Source organism: Hibiscus syriacus, unplaced genomic scaffold (assembly GCF_006381635.1).
Source record: "Hibiscus syriacus cultivar Baekdansim isolate YM2019G1 unplaced genomic scaffold, ASM638163v2 tig00003041_pilon, whole genome shotgun sequence".
Classification (NCBI taxonomy): Eukaryota; Viridiplantae; Streptophyta; class Magnoliopsida; order Malvales; family Malvaceae; genus Hibiscus; species Hibiscus syriacus.
In genome coordinates this window covers 7,138,252-7,161,677 of record NW_024061960.1, presented here as the reverse complement: position 1 = coordinate 7,161,677, position 23,426 = coordinate 7,138,252, and the positions used below count along the sequence as shown (strand labels likewise).

At 33.4% G+C, this 23,426-nt stretch overlaps 3 protein-coding genes and 2 pseudogenes across 3 annotated transcripts; 3 read left to right on the top strand and 2 right to left on the bottom strand.

The window, feature by feature from the left end:
• Nucleotides 1-298: 298 nt before the first annotated feature.
• On the top strand, nt 299-2,111 carry LOC120170623 (pentatricopeptide repeat-containing protein At3g04130, mitochondrial). The gene is given in 1 exon segment (XM_039178555.1): nt 299-2,111. A coding segment is annotated over 1 exon segment (1,512 nt). The 5' UTR covers nt 299-404; the 3' UTR covers nt 1,917-2,111.
• Nucleotides 2,112-5,211: 3,100 nt separating this feature from the next.
• LOC120170615 lies at nt 5,212-7,391 on the top strand (annotated as a pseudogene).
• A 304-nt stretch (nt 7,392-7,695) lies between these two features.
• LOC120173660 lies at nt 7,696-9,565 on the top strand (annotated as a pseudogene).
• LOC120170603 (3-oxoacyl-[acyl-carrier-protein] reductase 4-like) lies at nt 9,475-13,318 on the bottom strand. The gene is made up of 11 exons (XM_039178547.1): nt 13,096-13,318; nt 12,700-12,827; nt 12,169-12,222; nt 11,779-11,859; nt 11,656-11,701; nt 11,479-11,573; nt 11,364-11,396; nt 10,967-11,101; nt 10,529-10,622; nt 10,101-10,183; nt 9,475-9,904 (listed from the first exon to the last, which is right to left on the bottom strand). Exons 1-11 carry the CDS (start codon nt 13,277-13,279, stop codon nt 9,872-9,874), a joined length of 966 nt encoding a protein of 321 aa, XP_039034478.1. The 5' UTR covers nt 13,280-13,318; the 3' UTR covers nt 9,475-9,871.
• Nucleotides 13,319-14,850: 1,532 nt separating this feature from the next.
• LOC120170595 (protein Iojap-related, mitochondrial-like) lies at nt 14,851-16,627 on the bottom strand. Its single transcript, XM_039178538.1, has 4 exons — nt 16,230-16,627; nt 16,060-16,147; nt 15,679-15,776; nt 14,851-15,033 (listed from the first exon to the last, which is right to left on the bottom strand). Exons 1-4 carry the CDS (start codon nt 16,536-16,538, stop codon nt 14,959-14,961), a joined length of 570 nt encoding a protein of 189 aa, XP_039034469.1. The 5' UTR covers nt 16,539-16,627; the 3' UTR covers nt 14,851-14,958.
• Between the last annotated feature and the right edge of the window lie 6,799 nt (nt 16,628-23,426).

The following is a 23,426-nucleotide window of genomic DNA, read 5'->3' as shown; positions in this document are numbered from 1 at the left end:
TGATGGAATGCCTAGGCCAATATGGAATTCTATTTTTTTTTTTGTTCTGCCCTTCTAAATTTCCGTTGTGGGAGTTAGATAAAGGGAGAAAAACACGTCCTTTTTTTACAATTAATATTATTTTATCATAATTAAGTGTTATTATTCTTTAAGTTAATTTATGCAAATGTAATTTCATGTCATCAAACTTGCTCACATGTTTGAGACATCATGGCTGCCAGCATATATGGGTTGGTAGAGTAACTAGCTATTGCTTAAGTGAGAATTTTTCTATAATTTGAGGGCATATTGTTATTTTGCAGTTATGTATTATCGATAAGGTAAATAGGGAGGCTAATGCCTTTATTCATTTGGAGATGCAGTTTAAAGAACCCGAGTGAATTTTATTTTGAGGGCAGTTCTCCATGATATACCCTTTACAGAACTGCCTTAGAAGTACTCGGTTCCTTGTCAAACCATCAGTATTATGTTCCCTTTTCCGTGCTTACTCTGAAAGTTCCACTCTTGCTCTGCCTGTGGAATCTTCTCACTTCACTGGATCAAGTGAAGTTGTAGGACAATGTTACATTGACATTGTGGTAAGTAAAGTTCAAGCTGGGAGCAGTGTGAATGCAATTTTCGAGTCTCTATCGAATAATCGAGAATGTAACTCTATACAGCTTTCCCATGACCTTATTGATATATTGTTGCATCGGTTCAAGGATGACTGGAAATCTGCATTGGGTGCCTTTAAATGGGCAGCATCACGCCCAGGCTATAATCACTCTCGCCAGGCATATGATATGATGGTTGACATCCTTGGTAAAACGAAACAAATGGATCGAATGAAAGAGTTCTTGGAGGAAATGCGTCAAGGTTACCTCGTTACGCTTAACACGATAGCCAAGGTTATGAGAAGGTTTGCGGGGGCAGGGAAATAGGAAAATGCTGTGAGGATATTTGATGAATTGGAAACTTTTGAATTGGAGAAGAACACAGAGTCAATGAACTTGCTGCTTGACACCCTTTGCAAAGAGAAATATGTTGAAGAAGCACGTGATATTTTCTTGCTGCTCAAATCATACATTGCACCTGATGCTGACACATTTAATATTTTCATTCATGGCTGGTGCAAAATCAATCGCGTTGAAGAGGCACATTGGACAATTCAAGAGATGAGAGGACATGGTTGTCACCCGTGTGTCATTAGCTACTCAACTATCATCCAGTTCTATTGTTTCCGAAACAACTTTCAAAAAGTTTATGAACTCCTTGATGAAATGGCTGTCCAAGGTTGTCCTCCCAATGTTGTTACTTTCACTACAGTCATGAGCTCACTATCAAGGGCAGAGAGGTTCGAAGAAGCTCTGCAACTTGTTTTGAGACTGAAAACTGCTGGGTGTAGACCTGATACACTTTTTTACAACTGCTTGCTCCACACACTGGGTCGAGCAGGAAAACTGAAAGACGCAATTAATGTTTTCGAGGTAGAGATGCCAAAGACTGGTGTTGTCCCAAATACATCAACGTATAATTGCATGATCGCTATGCTTTGCCATCATGGTCAACAACAGAAGGCCCTATCTCTTCTTCAAAACATGGAGAATTTGACAATTTGCAAGCCTGAAGTTCAGACATATTACCCCTTGCTGAAGTCATGCTTTAAAACTGGGAAGATAGATACTCTGTTGAGCGAACTATTGAATGACATGGTTAATAAGCATCATCTAAGTCTTAATATTTCTGCTTACTCACTTTTGATTCATGGACTTTGTAGAGCAAACAGATGTGAGTGGGCTTACAACCTGTTTGAAGAGATGATTAGCAAAGACATAACACCATATCATCGGACTTGCCGTTTACTTTTAGATGAAGTCAAAGCGAAGAGTATGTATGATGCAGCTGAGAAAATTGAAGGTTTCATGAAGAAATTATGAACTTCTCCAAGCGAGCATTTATTCCTATCTCACCATGAAATATTCTCTTTAACGGCACCCAGACATAGACTTACAACTGTCTGTATTTGACGATGAAATGTGACATAAGCCTTTGTGGTTTTATTTGATAATTTTTTGGTACATTTTAATATGACATATTATGTTACTTTATTTTAACAGAATATAACCAAAAAGCGAAAGAATTGAAAGAAGAAAAATCAGCTTCAACTAGATTGTACCGCACACATGCATCTATCCTGAGATGGTGTTTATAGGTATATCTGAATGTTTTCACATGTTCATGCTCAACTAGATTTGTTTGTAGGTATATTTTGTCTTTCTTATTAGAATTTGTTTCTGGACCCGTCTTACTTATCTGGGGAAGTTGCTGTTCAGATTTACTGTTTTACTCGAGTAATGGCAGGGTGACACAGGCATTTAGGAGTCGAGTACCGATTGCTTCATTGTTTTCAGCAGAACTAATAGAGTTATCTTTTTAATCTTTTCTTTTCTTTTTTCAGTCGAAATCCGAGTGTTGTTTCTCTTTATCCGTGTATGTTCATGAAAGCTATGGCTTTATTTGAACTGAATATCTCTACATATTTTTAGCATTTACAACATGGACTTTATACGTAAAATAGATGATGTAATGTCAAAACAATCATATGGGGTCAATCTGCATATGAATTACCCATTGCTTATCTAGCTTTCTATTTTCAAGGTAACAAGCAATAGTAAGACAGCTCAGCAACTCTGTATACCTCATATTACCAGGTATGCAGCTGATTCCATATTACCATATGGTGTTATAAATTTTGATATCGTGTAATTATGTTAGAAAATATTTATGTTTTTAGCAATTGAGAAGTGCAAAATGTAGGGCTGATATGGTCATCAACTTAGGTCTCACAGTTAAGGGAATCATTTTTGTGTATTGTGATTTGTAAGCTTAGATCTCATATGGCTTGCATTCTCTTTCCTTGTCTCCTAGTCCTGGCTGGTAAATTTGACTATCTGGGAAACAATGAGGAGGCAGCATCACATGATGTTCGTCTGAATCTGTTCATTAAGTACTAATAAAGTAAACCTTTCTTCTGAAGATCATAACCTCGTGATCCAATGCTGCAATCACTACATACAATATACTATAATAAAGAATCCTCCTCTTGGCCTTGTAGGGTGCAGAGTTTCACATCAACTCGATCAGAGATGGACCCAGCACTTTTTGGAAATTTGAATTTTTCATATAATTTAAGTATTTCTTATATATTTTCTTTTGATGATCTAATTTTGCACTCTATCCCTAATCCCAATGGAATTCATTTCCCAAGAGAAGTGAGTGAACTACTCAGTGAGGTTTCGAGTTTCAGGAGGTAGTGATCGATGTTATACTATACTGAATAATGGTAAGATGGTTTGGCCCGAGTTAAGTTATAATTTGGTTCTTGATTTTTTTTCCATTTATTTTAGATAATATACTCTTATATGCATATGAAATATAAATATTAAGAAAATGAAAAAAATCCAAAAATATATATTTTAATTAAATTTTGATTGCAAAATGTGAATTAGAGGTCACCTCCGGGATCCTTGGATGGCCACAAGGACATAAAGAAAGTAAAGTGATAAAGAAATGATATCACAAGACTACCAAAGGACACTGCTACGCAGTAAAAACACTACGTTGACCTAATAATTTTACCTTTTTTAAATGCATAAAAATACATATAAATCTTTTAAATGATTTTGGTATATTAATAAGTATATAAATTTGAGTTTTATTCATAATAAAAAAATTATGAAAAAATATTTAATATACAATTTACATAAATTTTAATCACGTCTATTTTAATATTAAATTCTAAAGTTTAATTTTTTATTTTTAAATTATAAAATCCTAAATAAGATAAATAATATTAAAAAATTATAATAGTATAAATTAAAGTTACAATGTTTATCAGATCGGTTTTTTTCAGTATACTAAAATGAATATATAAAAAATATTAATAATAGAATCCTTGTTTGAGCAATTATGTCCGCATGATGTATATGTGTTGCCAATGATTAAGAAAAATTGTGAATATATATTATCTTGTAATTACCTCAAAAAATTAAAAAATATATTAATAACAATAATATTCAAAAATATTATTTGATGTACATCTATAAAATTTATTTTCCACAAGTTATATATGTTAATGTTAAAATTTAAAAGATCAAACTCTAAATATTAAATCTCAAATTCTAAATGAAATCTTTAAAAATAATTAAAAATTATATATTAAATAATATTTTGAGTATTAAATGTGTGTGATATTGTAACATCTTTTTCTGCAACAACTCACCCCATGATTTTATAAGGTACGTACTTAAGAATGGCATTTAAAGATATTGTCAAGGTTTTAAATAACGGTATGTTATTACGATAGTACCTGCGATTTCATGGTAGTGTTATCTTTCGTTACACCCACTAACATGTAATAGCGCCTAATAATAATTGTTATGGCTATAATAGCATGTGTTATGACCATAATTACAGTAAAAATAAAAATAAAAAATACGGTTGTGACTGCGATTTGAAACCTGTTACAAAATTGAGTATACTTTGGTTGGCAATATTAAGGACCACAGCAGCTTTTATTTATAAACCAACCAATCAGCTACCAAATACTTTAATGCTCTCAAAGCTATCCCACTTTCACATCTTACTTTTTCCTTTTTCTAACCAATTATGAGTTAATCCTTATAAAATAATTAAGTAAAAATAAAATTTTAAAAATTAGAAAATAATTATTAAAAATCAATATAGGATGATTATTTTTTAATAGTTTAATAAATTTAACGATAATTTTAGAATTTATAAAATTTTAATGATTTTTTCATTTAATTCATATGCAAGGGTTACTTTTCTTAACTCCAAAATTTCATAATATGTCTTGATATTTAAGACTTATAAAACAAGCAAAACTTAATATAATGATCATAAAATAAGATTTAAGGAATCTATAAAATCTAACCTCGATGGGTATAAATATAAATCGTCAAGTGTCTTGCATGATTTTATGATTGTAATTCATGACATGATTACTCTCTTCTATCTTAGGCTGTCACTGGGCTTTCACGGGCGAGACGAGGGGAATCTTTTCTAAATCTAATCCATTTTTCCAGCACTCGCTTATAGAAATAATAAACGAGAATCTGTGGCCGATGCGGTATTTTCTCAGCTTTGTTTTCATCTGCGTACTTAGTAGCTTAGCCTTTCCTTGTTTGATCTATAAGAAAATCCATCAAGCACACAAACTTTCCTTCCATGTTTATCGTAGTAATTCTCATTATGATTCTCTCTAGTTTAACTGTTTTTATGAATTTTAGTGATTTCAAAACTCTGCAATCTTCTTAACTCTGTTGTGTATTCGCTGAAATCTCGTGGGATCTGATAATTTTTTTTAGAGATTCTTTTGTTAAGATGCCGCCATCTTACTTCCCTCTGCGCTGGGAAAGCACCGGGGACCAATGGTGGTACGCGTCGCCTATTGATTGGGCAGCAGCAAACGGCCTTTACGACTTGGTCATCGAGCTCCTCCATCTCGACCCCAATCTCCTCATCAAACTCACTTCGCTCCGCCGTATCCGTCGCCTCAAAACGGTGTGGGACGACGAAGCTCAATTCGACGATGTCGCCATATGCTGTTCTTTAGTCTCCAAGAGGCTTCTTCATGAGTGCGAGTCCAAGAATGGCACCAATTCCTTGATAAGAGCCGGGTATGGAGGCTGGCTTTTGTACACCGCCGCCTCGGCCGGAGACATGGATTTCGTCAAGCAACTGTTGGCGAGAGACCCTTTTCTCGTGTTCGGAGAAGGAGAGTACGGGGTCACCGATATATTTTATGCGGCGGCCCGGAGTAAAAACGCCGAGCTTTTCACGATGCTGCTAGATTTTGCAGTGTCGTCTGGGATGAAGAGGATGAATCGAGTGAAACTCGGTCGGTTTTTAAGTGGGAAATGATGAACAGAGCGGCTCAGGCGGCGGCTAGAGGTGGAAGTACGGATATTTTAAGGAAAATTCTCGGAGATTTCGATGATGTTTTGGCCTATAGAGATGTGCAGGGTTCTACTGTCTTGCATACTGCTTCCGGGAGAGGGCAGGTTGAGGTAATGACACAAGAACGATTCTGTTATAATGAAAGCACGATAATAATAAATGTAAAACGATAGTAAAATAATGTACGAATGTCTCGGATGCGAAATCGTGTTAGCTGGTACATGTTCATATATAATTTTCTTGCTTTCATTACAGGTAGTGAAGTATCTCGTGGCATCGTTTGAGATCATAACCTCTACAGATAATCAAGGGAATAATGCCCTGCATACGGCAGCTTATCTCGGTTATTTAAGTGTTGTCGAGTTTCTTCTTCGAGCGTCTCCGAGTTTGGCCTCGGTGAAGAATGATTGTGGGAATACTTTTCTTCATGTGGCTGTGGCCGGTTTTAGAACTCCGGGGTTTCGAAGAATAGCCCGGTAGATTGAGTTGATGAAACGATTAGTATGTAGTGAGGATTTCGTCATTCGAGATATCATCAATGTGAGGAACTCGGATGGGAAAACTGCTTTGCATATGGCTGTAACCGATAATGTCCAGTCTAGTCTGGTTGAACTGCTTGTGTCCATGCCGTGTATCGACCTGAATGTCCGCGATGCCGACGGGTTGACCCCGTTAGATCTCCTCAAGAGGAGGCCTAAATCCGCATCGTCGAGCTCCATGAATCACACTGCGAGACGCCTAAAGAATCTTCTCCATTGGCCTAGGAAGGAGAGAAAAACTGCAAGTGCGGAATCGGTGGACGACGATGATCCTCTGGAGGTCATGAGTACTTGTAGAAACTGGTCGGACAGTCACATTCCGCTTCGCGAAAAGTACACAAAATCGTCATCTCTACCGAACAACAAAAGGACGCTTTCGCTCCGGAGTGATCTTCCATGCCAATCCAGCAGGAAGAAATTCACTGCAGGGCTAACGCATGGCGTCATCCATGCAGCACCATATTTAGCTGCTCCTTTAAGATCACCTACAAGCCCTTTCTCTGCATCTTCGACAGCCTCACCTATATCGGTGGATGAACAAAAGCACGTCCACGATGCTCGACTTAAACAGTTGTTTGATGGTAAAGCGACACAAATGAGTCCGAAGCAGAATTCAGTCAATAAGAGGCTGATGAACCAGTATTTCTGCTTCGGAGCACAAGGCCTAGCCGCCGTCTTGTTCGATGGTAAAGCGACACAAATGAGTCCGAAGCAGAATTCAGTCAATAAGAGGCTGATGAACCAGTATTTCTGCTTCGAAGCACAAGGCCTAGCCGCCGTCAAAGATAACCGAAGCCACACAGGGGTGGATCGCAGCATTAAGAGCGCCACTTCTTTAGTCGCGTGACGATAAAATATATCCATAAACATCCCAAGTTGTTTAATTTGTCTAAATTCAATAAAAATAATCCTTTCAACATATTAAAAAGTAACCATTTAATCTCAAAACCTGTCAAATATTCAGATTTCAGTTACTAAAGAGAAATGGCAGCTTAAGAAAGCAACTGTCCACGTTATCTTGCTTGAAAATTCAAGCTTACTGTTAATAGCTTACCGGATAAAACTAAGACATGTCGCTTATATACAGGCTACTTCAGCGAGTTCCCATTATATTCTTCTCTTTGATCTTAAAGACCGTATACAGATTTGTTCTGAGGTTGTCCGTTTTCAATTCCGTTAAAGGAAAAGAACTGAAAATATGGTGTACGAAAACAAAAACTCGGAAAGCGACCATGAGAAGGCCATCAACGAGTGGCTTCCCATCACATCTAACAGGGATGCTAAATGGTGGTATTCTCCATGGCGGAGCTGGTGTTCTTAGCCTTCCATATGCCATGGCACAGTTCGGATGGTATGGTGTTTCTTTCCACAATGTTAAACGAGTTTCTGGAAAAATGGATCAATCCATTTTACATTAGTATTTCGTCGATTAGCTAGAGACTAAAGTAGATGTTGAACTTTGATGAATTGCAGGGGTCCAGGGTTACTATAATGATTTAATCATGGCTAGTGACATTGTACACCCTTTGGCAAATGGTGGAAATGCACGAGATGACACCCGGAAATGCACGAGATGATACCCGGTAAGCGTTTTGATAGGTACCATGAGCTAGGTCAGTATGCGTTCGGTGAAAAGCTCGGTCTATGGATCATCATACCCCAGCAATTAACAGTAGACGTCGGTTCCGAAATCGTCTACAATCGTTGAAAAAGTTCCACGATCTGGTTTGTCCCAACTGCCAGAAAATCAGGCAAACATATTTCATCATGATTTTCGCTTGAGTCCACTTTTTTCTTTCCCATCTCCCGAACTTCAACTCCATATCCGGTGTCTCACTGGCTGCTGCAGTCATGTCATTGAGGTAAACTACACATTCGTCACTCGGAACATGGCATTTTCGTATTGTTAATGTTTCATCGATTGAATTTGGTTATTTCATCTTCTTTTAATGCAGTTACTCTACCATTGCTTGGGAGCTTCGGTTGCCAAGGGTGTTCAACCAAATGTCCACTACTCATACAAGGCTTCAAGCACCTCTGGGAAAGTGTTCGATTTCTTTACCGGATTGGGAGAAATAGCGTTTGCATATGCCGGTCATAATGTGGTTTTTGAGATTCAAGCAACGATTCCTTCGACTCCAGAAAAACCTTCAAAAGGCCCAATGTTGAAAGGTGTGATTGTTGCATATATAATAGTGGCGATTTGCTAATTACCAGTTGCTTTTATCGGGTTTTGGGCATTCGGAAACTCCATCGACGACAACATCCTCTTAACATTAGAGAAACCCATCTGGCTTATTGCTACAGCTAACATGTTCATCGTCATCCATGTTATTGGCAGCTATCAGGTACATATAACGAAACATAAACACTCGGTTAGGTTCGGATCATGACACTGTAAGCCGATAAAACAATGCAGATATTTGCAATGCCAATGTTTGACATGATAGAGAGCTTTTTGGTCAAGGAAATGCGTTTCAATCCTTGTTTAAAGCTTCGTTTAATTAGTCGGACTTCATATGTTGGTAAATAATCCCAACTTCTTTCATTTTTCCCATCTTCTCATAATCAAAATCTAGTTTCCCCCATTTAGTCCTGATTATGTCTGTTGCAGCATTCACAATGATTATTGCCATTTGCTTCCCATTCTTTGGAGGCCTTCTTAGTTTCTTTGGAGGATTTGCATTTGCTCCTACATCATATTTTGTAAGTCGTTTCACTCTGATATCATCTTTGTTTGTTTTGTATGACAGGAAGGATCGTACCTGAGATTGGTGCCAGGAAATCATGCTTGTTTGTTTCCTGGTTTTGGAGCTTCCATGTATCATCTGGCTCATCATATGCAAACCCAAAAGATTCAACTTAACTTGGTTTATAAACTGGACAAGTAAAACAAGTAATAAACTCGGGTTTAGGTTTCCGAACTTACCAGGTACCATGACATAGAATCCTGTTTGGTATGCATGCAGATATGCATTATTCTTGGTGTTCTGTTGATGGTTCTATCACCCATCGGAGGCCTTCAGTCGATTATCGTCTCGGCAAAGGACTACCAATTCTTCTCCTGATTCGTTCCCAGATTGTAGAACAGTATGCTGATGATTAAACGGACAGTAGTTGGTAGAATTTCCTTTTATCAGTTTTATCAAATCTTATTGTTCACAAGTTTTATCATCAGATGAGAAGGTTGTTCATATGAATTTCTTATTCAATTCCATGATAACCCAAATAGTTGTCAAATGTAACCCATAGTTTCTTGAATTAGTTACAAACAAAATTTCACATTCTAATGGTCTTGATAATTACCAACTAAACTTCTCCTGAAGCTGTAGAAGCACCTGCTGAAAGCTTATATCAAAAGAAATATGGCGATTTTACATGACCATGCCTCCATCAATGGTGAACACCTGCAAGACAAAAATGGCCCATGCTAATTGCTATCAGCTAAGTCAAAGAGAAATCAACCATAAGAGATGATCGGTGCAACCATGCAAAGCTAGGGATTTTAATAAATCAGTAACATTGCACCACTAGTTTTAATAAATCAATGCAAAGGCATCCTTCTAGTTTTATTAAAAAAAATGAAGATAGTAGATTGATAACCTGTCCTGTGATGTAATTGGAAGCGGGGTTTACCGCCAAAAATTCCACCAGTCCAGCAACTTCTTCCGGTTGACCATACCTGCCTGTACCATAATAAAAATAGTTACTACTACTGCAAATATTACTAAGCATCACTACTACAGACCTCCAATTTGAATTGGTGGAAACTAGGATGTCACATTAATAATACAAGTTTAAAGTAAAATATGATGGAAGAGACTTGTGTGAGTAGAGTAAATATCAACAAAGATGAAAGATGCAATGGATTTGGTACACTGCAAGATTTGCTGTATGAAGATCAATTGGACATTTCAAATGAAAGTTATTGATTTCAGTGAGTTCGGTTTGAAATGTTAAGACAAATTGAGAAGACTAATAAGAAATCCACATATATGGAAGTGTTATTGATTTTATAAAATATCTCTCACCCAAGGGGATTGTTGCCAAGATTTTCTTCTCAATATCTTCCCCAAGCTTGGAAGTCATATCAGATGCAATAAATCCGGGGGCAACAGCATTGACCTGGAAGAATAATATTACAGAACATTATCAGAGTGAGCATACCCGGCATGAGTCTCACATACCCCTATTCCTCACCCCCATATAAGGAAAGCATCTTTATTGTTTCTTGTCCTCATTTTTTATAATTTTGTTAATAATCGAATAGTCAAGGCATTAACTTTCATCTTTCTTCACCTTATCCCGCATCACATGTTCTTATTCCTTTTCTTAAGCAAAAGGAGAAAATCTTGGAGAAGTGTTTGATAATTACATCCTTAAAAAAGCGTGATACATAATTCCAAAATCCATAACGCAGATCTTTCTTATTACTGGAATGAAAGTTTAATAACTCTTGGAAAACTTACATTAATGTTTCGGCTAGCATATTCCCTTGCAACAGTCTTTGTCAAGCCAATGACTCCAGCTTTAGCAGCACTGTAGTTGGCTTGCCCAACATTGCCAACCAGACCGACGACTGATGCTATATTAATTATTTTCCCCTGACATTAGAACATATATTAAGACATAGTACATATTCTAAACCAACACTCTTCAAGCGGAGGAACTTTTCTTTATTTCTCACATTAGAAAAGAGAGTATCAACAAGAACATGCCTCTCTGAAGCAATGCATTTTAAGAAACCAAGGCTCAAGTTTACAAGCTGTAGCAATAAGTTGATTTGGAGGTACAAGGTTCTAGTCAGAACAAATTGATGAAGCAAATATACAACTTGTGAACTCATATGGAGAAATATATTATTACCTTTCTCTTCTTCATCATGATTTTAGCTGCTGCCTGCAAAAAGCAAAGTCAGTCAGTTCCAATAAATGACTCATACATCGACTAGAACAGCGAGTCATATGTCTAGCACTCGTACCTGTGTACAAAGAAACACTCCTGTAAGATTCAGATCAACAACCTCTTGCCATTGTGATCTCTTCATTCTCATCAACAAAGTATCCCGAGTAATTCCTAAAACCATGTCAATCAGATTAAGGGAGAAGACGAATCAACAGTTAAATAACTAAAGGGAAAAGAAAGGATTCTCAATAACCTGCATTGTTTACCAATATATTAATAGTTCCCCATGCATCAAGTGCCTGCCAATACAAAGTTATAAAACATGCCTATGCTAGAGAATTACAAAATATGAAAAGAAAGGGGACATTGACTTTACAGTTTTTATCATTGCCTCCACATCAGCTTCTTTTGAAACATCCCCGCCGAAAGTAATAGCCTGACCACCGTATGACTTAATCTAGAAAACAGTTGCCCAAACATTTAGCATTTGTTATGCCAACCATGCGGTACAAAAAAATTTAACAGCTGCCCAAAGAATATGAAGGCACTTTGGTAACAGCAAAGACTAGATGCATATAAACAGATGCAGAATTGAGCATAAAAGGAATCCTAGGATAGATTATAGGTAGCCAACAAACTCTCATCCACCAGTAGAAAGATTCCATTCCAGCACATAACAGTAGCTTATCGGACAACAAAGTTACTGCAATAAAAGCTGTAAAAAAGTAGTCTTGGTATAAATTTCTTCAAAGGGCATATCATTTACCTCTTTTGCAACTTCCTCAGCTTCATTTGACGATCTAGCATAATTTACTAGGACCTGCAAAGCAAAAAGGGATCTACAACCATCATTTCCTAAACAAATAGTAGTATATAGAAAATGTTTCTTTAGTTATAAAACACTTGAGATGCAAACATTATCAACAAATAAGCATGAAAAGCTAACTGGACAGCAAGTCCACCCACTTAGTCAGCAGTTAGACAAGTAATTTAATTTGGATTTTTTTAATCATTAGCATTTTAACCTTGAGAATTGATGAGATAAATAATCAGTTCATATTAAAGAGATAAAACTAGATGCCAACCTAATGCAAACCCAATCTCCCAAATGCTGATTAGACAGATAATCAGTTTATATTAAAGAGATAAAACTAGGTGCCAGCCTAATGCAAACCCAATCTCCCAAATGCTTTACCTCAAATTTGAAGGTAACTAACAAGTAACTACTGACAATTAAAGATAAATATTTTTCCCTATGAAAGAAATTGTAAGATCCTAATAAGGAACACCCGCTAACCTTGCAACCGGCTTTTCCTAAGGCCAGGGCAACTGCCTTGCCGATTCCTCTAGAAGCTCCTGTAACTACAGCCACGGGAGCTTCCACTTCTGGTGCTGCTTCAGAGCTAGCTTGCTCGACAATGGCACCTAGAAAAGGAAAACCAACAAACAAAAAGGAAAAAAAATTAAAAGCCAACTTAGTCTAGCATGTTTCTCGTAAATTTTCAAAACTTCGTTGTTTTATCTTAAACAATTGCTCATTGTCTGTTGAACTTGTTAAACAGAAAATTTATCAAGCTCCGACGATAATTTGACTATAATTATCCTTACTTAGTAAACATGTTGAGCTTTTTCTGCTTAAAGACTAAAATATGCCGCAAGGATGAAAATGACTGCTTCAAAGCAAAAGGAAAACAACTACCGGAGGAAGCAAACAATCTCCTCGATCTACACCGAAGTCTGGCACAAGACCTAATCTGAACCGACCCTATCGGGCCGGAAACCGGAGACCATTTCTGAGCGGGAAGAAATTTCCGGTCACTAGAATCACCAAATACCGAGACGGGTTTCAAAGAAATAACACTGGATGCAGCAGTCATTGGAATGGTAGTACCGTACAATGAGCAAAACGCGAAAAAGAAAAGTAAAATGACTTTGATGTTTAATGTTGGATAAAATACTGTTTTGGTCACTTACCGTTTTCCCTATTTTCTGTATTGGTCACTCAGCTTTAAATTTTTTAATTTCATCTGTTTTGATCATTCGATGTTAAGTGTCTAACTATGTTTGAATTTATTTGTTAAATTTATACAAAAAAACCTTTGAAACTTCTCTTTTAAATCCATATTTTTAGACTCACTTTAATTCATCAATTTTAGAATATTTTCTTTCAAATTTAAATACTGATAGGTTAAAAAGAAGGGAAAAAAAAGCAACATATCTTAGTTCTGCGCTTATTAGATAGAGGAGATTATTAACTGGAACAAAATAAGTCAACTTTAATTTGAATTTTATCAATCCTAAGAAAATTTCGAGGAAAACTAAATTAAGAATAAGAAAGAGTGGAGAGGAAATTTTTGGGTAATAATTGCATTAAAAATGATGGACGGCATTAATCGAATGACGGTGAGGAAAGATTCTAACCACAAAGAGAAGGTTGAAATTTTAAGAAAAAAATCAGAATCAGAAAGCCCTAAAATATAATTTTTTAATGTTATTAGACACTTAATGGTTGAGTAACCAAACAGAAATAATTCAAAATTTTAGTGATGAAATTGAGAATTTTTATAACCAAGTGACCGAAACAAAAATTCAATCAAAATTGAGTGATGAAAAAACATAGTTTATCCTAAATTGTTTGCTTTTATTTAAATAATAATAATAATAATATATTTTGCTTTTGGAAGTTAGGCGATTCATGCAACGTTTGTGTGAATGTTTTTCAGCCATGGGTCCTTGATGCGTTTTGAGTGGCCAAGGGAATTATAAAGCGGCGGGCACTACCCGTTGAGTGGTGCTCTGAGCACTGTAATGTAACTTAAACCTGATTATCATATTAATTAGAGGAAAATTAGGCTAACCAGCTCAATCATAATCAAGCCATTGGTGTTGCGTGATTCGGATGACGACGTCGTTCCACTCCAAATGCAGAGCCACAGCTATTGACCCGGTGTGCATCAACGGTGTCCAAAATTTCATGCTTGGGTTCAACTTCAAGCCACTATTGGTTAAGTTCTTCATTCATTATCTGATAAAACCAAACTTTGGTTGTCTTGTATTCATATCCGACACACATTTGGACATAAATTTAAGCATACGACCCTCCATATGTGAAAAACTTACGATCACCCGAATCCAAGAAGGATGTACTTAAGAATAGGTATTGTGTGACTCGGATGACGATGTTGTTCCATTCCCCGTTGTGCATCCACAGTGTCCAAAATTTATAGCCTGGCTTCAACTTCAAGACACAATTGGTTAAGTTCCTCATTCGTTATCCGATACAATCAAACTTTGGTTGTCTTGTATCCATATCCGACACATCCGGACGTGAATTTAAGCATACGTCACCCAAATCCCAGTAAGATGTACTTAAGAATAAGAAAAGGACTAAATGGAGGGAATATAGTAAGCAGAAGAACAATATGCAGAATGAACTAGTAATCATGTATCAATATAGAGTTTTCTGGTTTCCAGTACAAGCAGCGAAGAGCCTCACTACGTACTAACAAACTACACCTGCAAAATCCAAGTGATAAATGAAACAAAGTAACTCCTTCTATTGATCACTTCTTTGGGATGGCTTTTTGGAATTATTAATACGTCGAACCTTCAAAAAAGCTTTTGTCAAGTCCTGAAACAAACAACGAAGAGAATACTTCAACATATTCACTACTAAATGATGTTTTGCATATGCAGAAAAGATCAACAGAAAAATGCTACAAATAGCAAGAAATGAAGAGAACAAGAGACCCTGCGAAGATAAAAAGAGGATATTGGGTATTCTTCTCAAGATTTGGTGTATACTGTAGACAATAGGTAATTAACATATTAAGTCCTACGGGTGAAACATGACCAATATGTGACAATTATTTGTTTTTCAAACTCAGTGAGTAGAATATCGCTGCTCTAGCTCTACGAGTCCATAGTCCAAACATGAGTGCTAGCTGATAGGACCCTAATTTATCTTTCAAGCACTTACAGTAAAATATGCTATGTTAAATAAAAGGCTTGCTAAAACAGCTAATCAAAACCTAGACATATTCTCAGCCATATCCAAAGTTGGGCTAGAATTCTCCGACCTACTGTTGTCAAACAAGAAAGGTTTTCCGAATTGATATTTAGAGGTGTAACCCCATAAAACCAAGGGGATTGAAGGGGAGAAGCATTTGTCAGCTATTACATGGAGAAGCTAAACATAAATATCATCTGTCATTGTAAAATATTGACAACGAAAGATTAGACGTTCATCATTGTAGATCAAAGTATACAAACTTACCTCGACTGGTTCCGTGTGGGCTGTCTTGGAAGTCCAAATATTCTCCAAATTGTAATAAGCTCTTGCCTTCTCGTCGAGAGCATGAACTATCACTCTACCTAAATGAAAGAAATAACCACACAAAAATCATCAACGAAGTCTACAATATATAGAATCAATGTGTAGAATTGAAACATCCGATACTATCATTGCAGAAGATTGTCCTAAAACTGCTAACCATTTATATGCGTTAAGCCCGAAAATATCATCAACGACATCGATTCCTTCAAATCAGCTAATTGCAGACGCAAATCGATACATTTTGATTTTCGCATAAAAAGATTACCAATACAAGCATACAAAGAAAGTGCTAAAAAACAACAAAGTGAATGAAGCACGAACCCGAGTCGATGACAATCCATTTTCCCGTCTCTTGCCCTTGTACACTGGGTAATACCATCCTCTTAGCTCCTTTTTGCTTCTGCTTAACCTGTTCCGGCAAATAAACATAAGAATAATCACAGTGACGATCGAGGAAACTTGGAAATCAAAAGAAAACCACAAAACCGTACCTTGTAAATTAGGGCTTGGGCGATGTTCTTGACGTGCCACGGGGACCTCCCGGTGGCAATCACCATGAAATCGGCCCAATCGCATTGGTCCCCGACCGGAACCACCGACACGTCATCAGCTCTGACGTCGCTTAGAACCTTCTCCGCCTCTTGCAGGCTCAACAGCTCATTGCTTCTTTCCACGGTGGTTGAAGAAAACGTCTGATTTAATCCAGAAAACCCTAGCTTCCACGATCCATATGTGAGAGAGGTCGAAGGTAACGATGATGTAGATAGATGCAGATATCGGGATCTTAAAGTCGCCCACATCAGATCGCAACTACTGAAGCTCTTTGAACTGACAATCGCCGCTTCCTCGGGCTATTTGCTTTCATCGCCTAACAAAATCCCCCTTCCGCATCGAGATTATATTGATTTTCTTATTTAATTGTTTAAATTATTTTTTTAATCAATTTACTTATTTAAACTTACAAATATTATTATTTTAAATACTTTAAATATAACGACTGTTAAAAAAGGAAAAATTTAAATTTAAATTATTATATTAAAAAAAATTAAATCCCCTCCCCTCCCTCTCACCCACTGTCTCCCCCTCCCTTTAACCAATATTAGCTAACAATTGTTTATAATTTTCTTAAAGTAATCTGTCACAAACAAATCAGAAAGCACAATAATCCAAAATTAGAGAGCAAATAGCCTTCATCAGTAATCCAAATGGAGAGGAGAGGGAGAGGACGGGGATTTTTTAAATTATTTTTCAAATATAATAATTTAACTTTTAAGTTTATAAAAATTGAAAATCACTTAATGGAATTTTTTAATAGGTCGAGACACTTAAAATGTTAATATTTATAACGTTAAAAACATGAATTAATCGAAAAATAGTTTAAGTACATAAATGAGAAAAATATTATAATTTAAACAAGTATTTTTATATTAAGCCAACATTATATTATAAACATATATCTTTAATATTTTATCATTTATATTATAATTAATGTATTTTTGTAAAATAAATATAATTAATTTTAACTGTTATCTAACTATATTATTTTTAATAATACACATCTTTAAATTAATGTAATTGTCATGACCAGTGAACCTATATTCGAGACGTGTATAAATATTTGTTAGACAAATTATATGCGAAGTATGGAATTTGTTAAGACGGTTAGATTTAGTCTCTCGCTTGAAGAATGCTAACAACCACATTCATTTTGACTTTGCCAAAGAAAAAGAAAATATTATATCATCAAATATCTTAAGAGAATCTTGTCATATTCAATACGAACAACTATCCGAGAAATATTCTATGCTAATTGATGTAATTTTCTTAGATAGGAGAATTTGTGTAGACGTTGACACATTTTAATCGTTGATGTAAAATGATCTAAGCCATCCATCACGTGGAAACTCAACTGCAAATAAAAACTATCCACCTCATTTGTATTTTTTCATTCATCTCATTTTATTCTATAGCTGTAGAAAGAGCATTCATTCTCTCGTCACTTTATTCTTACTTGATCGATACTTTAAAGACTTGGCCTAACGTTAAGATTTAGACCCTTTTAAAAGATTTTAAATTTAAATTATAAATTTACATTTTTCATTAATACGATGAAGATATATTATTATTTTACTAAAAGTATTAATATATTAAAATAAAAATATCTGTAACTTATCACGAGTACTCGACTTTCGAATGGATGATTCTTCGGAGAAAATGACTAATTGGAAAGTGTCGCTCAAGTAGGGTTTGACTACTTGAAAAAATTTGGGTTTCTTTATTAATGAATTTGGAGTTTTGGTTGGGTTAATTGGGTTTGCCCTTTGGACCTGAGTTGATTAGCTTAGGTTCTTGAGCTTTCAACATAAATAATATAATAATAAATATGGTTATTATCAACAATTAGTTAGTCTAGTAAGAATAGACATTAGGTCCCTTAAACAAAGTCAAGGGTTTGAATCTTGGCGTTTGCGAAGGTAATAAATTGGGTTGGGAGAGTCGCCTTCGCCTCTGCAGTACCCGATCTGAATTAATCAAGTCAATTGATCGGATACCAGAGATTAATTCAATATATATATATATATATGGGGTTATTATATTTCGTATTTGATATACAATTAATATCCAAGGTTCATATATGTCTCTACCAACAACGTTATTTTTCAGAGTTTAAACATACTTTTTTTAAATTTTAATCATTGAAAATATTTTTAAATCACAAAATAATTAATATATCATAAACTGCAATTAAGTTTACGGGAGTGGGAGACTTTCTTTTAATAGTCTAGGGTGATAGAAGATAGTATTTGTACAGAATTTTCTTAATCCATTGATAATGTATACACCCTATAGATGCACCTACTCGAACTTAAAAACTCGAAGGATAATAACATTTCTTTTATCATTTAGTACTTAAATACTATATAATTAGAGCTTATTGATGGACATTTGTGAAGGCAATGTAGAGGTTGATATAATCTTGTCAACCTTAGTAGAGATAACTTCCATAATTACTGATGGCAATCTCACCAAATCATTGGAGATGCTTACTATTTTTGATAATGTTGATGATGAGTTTAGTTGAAGAAGATGAAGGTTTTTAATATATATATATATAATTGAATTTTTTTGTCAATGACTGAATTAGTTTTGTAGCTACAATTTAGAGGTTAAAATAAATATTTAATTTTTTTATTAAAGTGACACATTATATACTTAAGGGCGTCAACCATAAACAGAATATTTTATAATTTATTAATAATTTTAGTGATTAAAGTATAATTTCAAGATTTTAATGACTAAAATAAAAACTCGCTAAAATTCTAATGACTATAACTATAGTTTACCGACTGTCAAATTATAAAAAATTAACGGTAAATTGTCTATTAAGATTAACTATTTATTTAAAAAAAGTATACATAACATTATATTTTATTTTTCGTATTTATCATTAAATTTAATTATTGACTAAATAAAAGTAATGATGTGATATGATATAATGATAATTTAAACTTTTAAAATTTATGATTTTTCTTGAATAAATTTTAATTTAAAATAATTTAATAAATCTTCAAAATTTCCCCTAATGACCATGACTATAGTTTATAAATGATTAAATTATAATAAAGTTAAAGATAAACTACACATTTAGTATTTAAATTATTTTTTTTATGTTTTATTTTTTTCAAAATATTACTAACGTTTATTTTAGATTTCTTTTGTATCGAAACATAAATAGTAAACATGTAGTAGTTTACCTTAAAATTAAACACACAATTCATGAAAAGGAAAAACATGAAGAACAAATCATCAATGGAATCTGAGAATGGAATGAGTCGCACCTCAGAGCAAAGTATTAAGTTGGCTTCTGGTAGAATGGCACGTGCATTGTCGTCCACTTTATTCTACCGGCAACCCGCTGCTTGATGAACAGCATATTTTTAGCTTCTTTTTTTGGCTTTCGAGAGACATCCCACCTTGAAAAAGTGAAGTCCGACACGATTAAAAGAGCTAGAGGTTTTAACTACCGTCTGATCTACGTTACAGTACGATCTGACTAAAGAACCAAGCGTCACCCTTACGCCACGTGGGTTGGGAGAGAGACTTTAGTCCCAACTTCACTTTTTGCAGCAATAATAAGGATCTCATTCTTCATATATTAGACTATTTTCACACATTTTTATGAAAATGTTAATTAAAAATAGGGTAAAGTATATAAATTATACCTACACTATATGATGTTCTTTTTTGAGTCCCTCAACAATTAAAAGTTACATAATAGTCACTCAACTATGTTTCAAACTCGTCATTTTTCATTAAAAAATTAGTGGTCGTATGAGTTGAACGTTAACTTGTTAACTGAGATATTATAAAATATGATCCCAATATTGTTTGAGTTATATTTTATGGGTCGACTATTCGTTTACATTATGTTGTCGAGCTAGTGCTTGAAATATTATGTCGTTGAGCCAGTTCTTGGAAGCAACAAGAATGCTAGTAGACATCATTTAAATATAATTTTGTCATATCTCAGTCAACAAGTTAACGTCCAGCTCAGACGATTGCCAATTGTTTAACGGGCAAGTATGAGTTTAGAACATTATAATAGTCGGATGAGTATTTTGTAACTTTTCATAGTCGAGTGACTCAACAAAACAATACCCTAGAATTAAGGGACCATTATGTAACTTTTAATAGTTAAAAGACTCAACAAAACATCACATTGTAGTAAGAGGACCATTTGTATACTTTACCATTAAAAATATTTTTTTTCAATTTTAACGTGATTGTTTGTATGATAATTTTCGTATATTATATACTTATATTACTTAATTCTTTTATATGTAATTTTAATGAATTATTTAAAAATTGTAAAAAACTATTTAAAAAATATAAAAATTACTAACATAAAATACATGTGGACCATCATACAAATTATTGTGTCAATATCATTGAAAGTTTAATATTATATTTACCATTTCATTTTTAAAAAATAACTATTTTTAAATGGTTAAAAGACCAATTTCAACCAAAAAGGTATATATCAATCTAACAAAAATATAAATAGTAAAAATTATATATATATATATATATGTATATATTACAATAAAGAATAAAATTTGTTAATTGACTGAAAATTTAATATTAATCAAAATTAAAATAATAGAATTTATTAATATATTAAAGATTTGATTGAGTTTTGTTAGTATATTTGCAGGTATTTAATATATTCATTAATTAATTCATATTGAGAATTATAAAGATCCATTATAGGGGTAACTCTTTCAATCAAATTTACTTCATTCACAACACTTAGATTTGAATGTATAGCGTTACTTAGGAAATCTAATGTCTTATCTCATCAAACCAACTTATAGTTGATTGATTGAGAATATTTTTAATAAAAACTTTTTATATTACAAATCCGGTTAACACTTTATTATATATAACTAAACAGTGATAATATAATAATTAAATAAAATTTTCCTAAGAGTAATTAAATATATTTAAGGAAATCTTTTGATCAAATTTCATTGAATATATATTGTTTAAAATATATGATATTTAATAATTTATATAGTTGATTCTGTGATGGATTTCCAAATATTTAAGTTAAACGAGTTATACAACTAATTATGCCGGCTATTTATTTTAGTTTATTGTCAATCCCATCTACATGGACCTAATTCGAACAAAGCCTAATTATTATTTGTTAATACATTTTAAAAATAATATTTATTATTGGATAATTATCTCGAATAAAATAAACTCTTCACATAATTAAAAATAATGTGCCGGGACGGTAATTCAAATTAACCCAAATTTAAATTAGGTAATTTTAAAAATATTTAAAATAGCTAATTTTAATTTAATTATGATAATAAAAACAATCAATGGTGACATTTCAACATAATCATTAATTTTTTAACGGTATGTGATTATAATAAAAATAAAATTAAACATTAGATATGATATTGAAAAAATTAAATGACTAAAACAGAATAAAAATGATAGTTGATGTATTAAAAGGGTAGTTTATCCTTATAATATATGAGGTAGATGATTAGGAAAGAATAAAGATTTAGTTAGGACATCATTGGAAGACAAGGGCATCTAAGATTTGTCCTACGCACCTACCCACCAATAACGTCAACATCATTAATCCTTCCATAATTCCATTACTCGGCCTTGGCTTTAGCTAATTATGACATTATTTGTCGTAATTTGGCTTTATGGATAACTTATATTCTATATATTATAATATTATTCTCCCACCTAAAGTTTTGAATATATATATATATATATAACTTGGATTTTGGGATAAAAAAGTTACCTTTGACAAGTTCAATCTTTGATATAATGACTTTTTGTATATGGATGTGATGTTTCATTCATATATATATATATATATAAAAGGTTAGGATACATTTATATAATATTTTTTTTTTAGTTTTATACATATTAAAATTTATGATTATTAGATGAGTAAAACTAGTTAATATATTATTATTTCTTATTGTTAATATCAATTATTTATTTTTAATTATCCAATAATCATAAATTCACTTAAAACTAAAAGAATCTTACATTGCATAATAGGATATCATCTCATTTAAAATGTGTGAGTATGTATGTATATATATATGAATTGATTTTTTGACATAATGACCAAAATCTCCTTAATGTTTAACTAAGAAATTATTTTGATCCATATTATTTTTTAGAGCATTTTGTCCCATAATATTTTATTTTGAGACAAAAAAGACCTCTTCGTGGATGGAGATCATTAGTTAACAAACGATTAACGCTCTAAAATAGAGATTTTATCTTAAAATGAAACGTTAAGAGTGAAAATGTTAAAAAAATAATAAGAACTAAACTGCCTATTTAGTTAAACATTATGAGTCTTTTATCTTAAACTGAAATATTACGAGTCAAAATAATCAATAAAAAACTAAAATATTATTTTAATCAAATATTATAAATATTTTTTGAGATTACGCTTTATTTTTTCTCTCTCGTTGAATTGAATTTCAAATAGTATTTGGATTGAGGTTTTTATTTGGGTCTGGTTTGTTTGGATGTAGAAGATGGCATCCGAACAATTGTTGTTTTATGGGTTTATTTAGTTAAGAAAACAGAGCTTTCAAATAGGTTTAAAAAAATTAAAACAATGATTAAAATGATAGAATCTTTAAATTTAAGATTAAAATTATTATTAAGCCAGATGATATTATTATATTCATTAGATTTTTTTTTTATAAAATTTAAAGATCAATGATTGAAATAAATATATAATTTTATTAATATTACAATAAATGATTTTTTTAGAAAAAAGTAAAACAATATCTATAATTCCCCTCAATTGTGATAACAAAAATTAAGCTAATTTTTTTAGAATTACGATAATAATGAAATATACTTTATCAGAAACACAAAAATAAAAAAGGACAAACAACATATTTAGTATCATAATTATCATTGTTGTTATGTTTTGGTCACCTAGCTATATTATCTTATTTTTTAAAAACTATATCTAACATTATATTTTAGTTTTATTTTAGTCACCCGTTATTCTGATATAGAAAAAGAGTATGCTCTGGGACGGAAGGATTTAAACCTCCGGATAGCGGGACCAAAACCCTTTGTCTTACCACTTGGCCACGCCCCAAATAGATTTCTATTTGAAA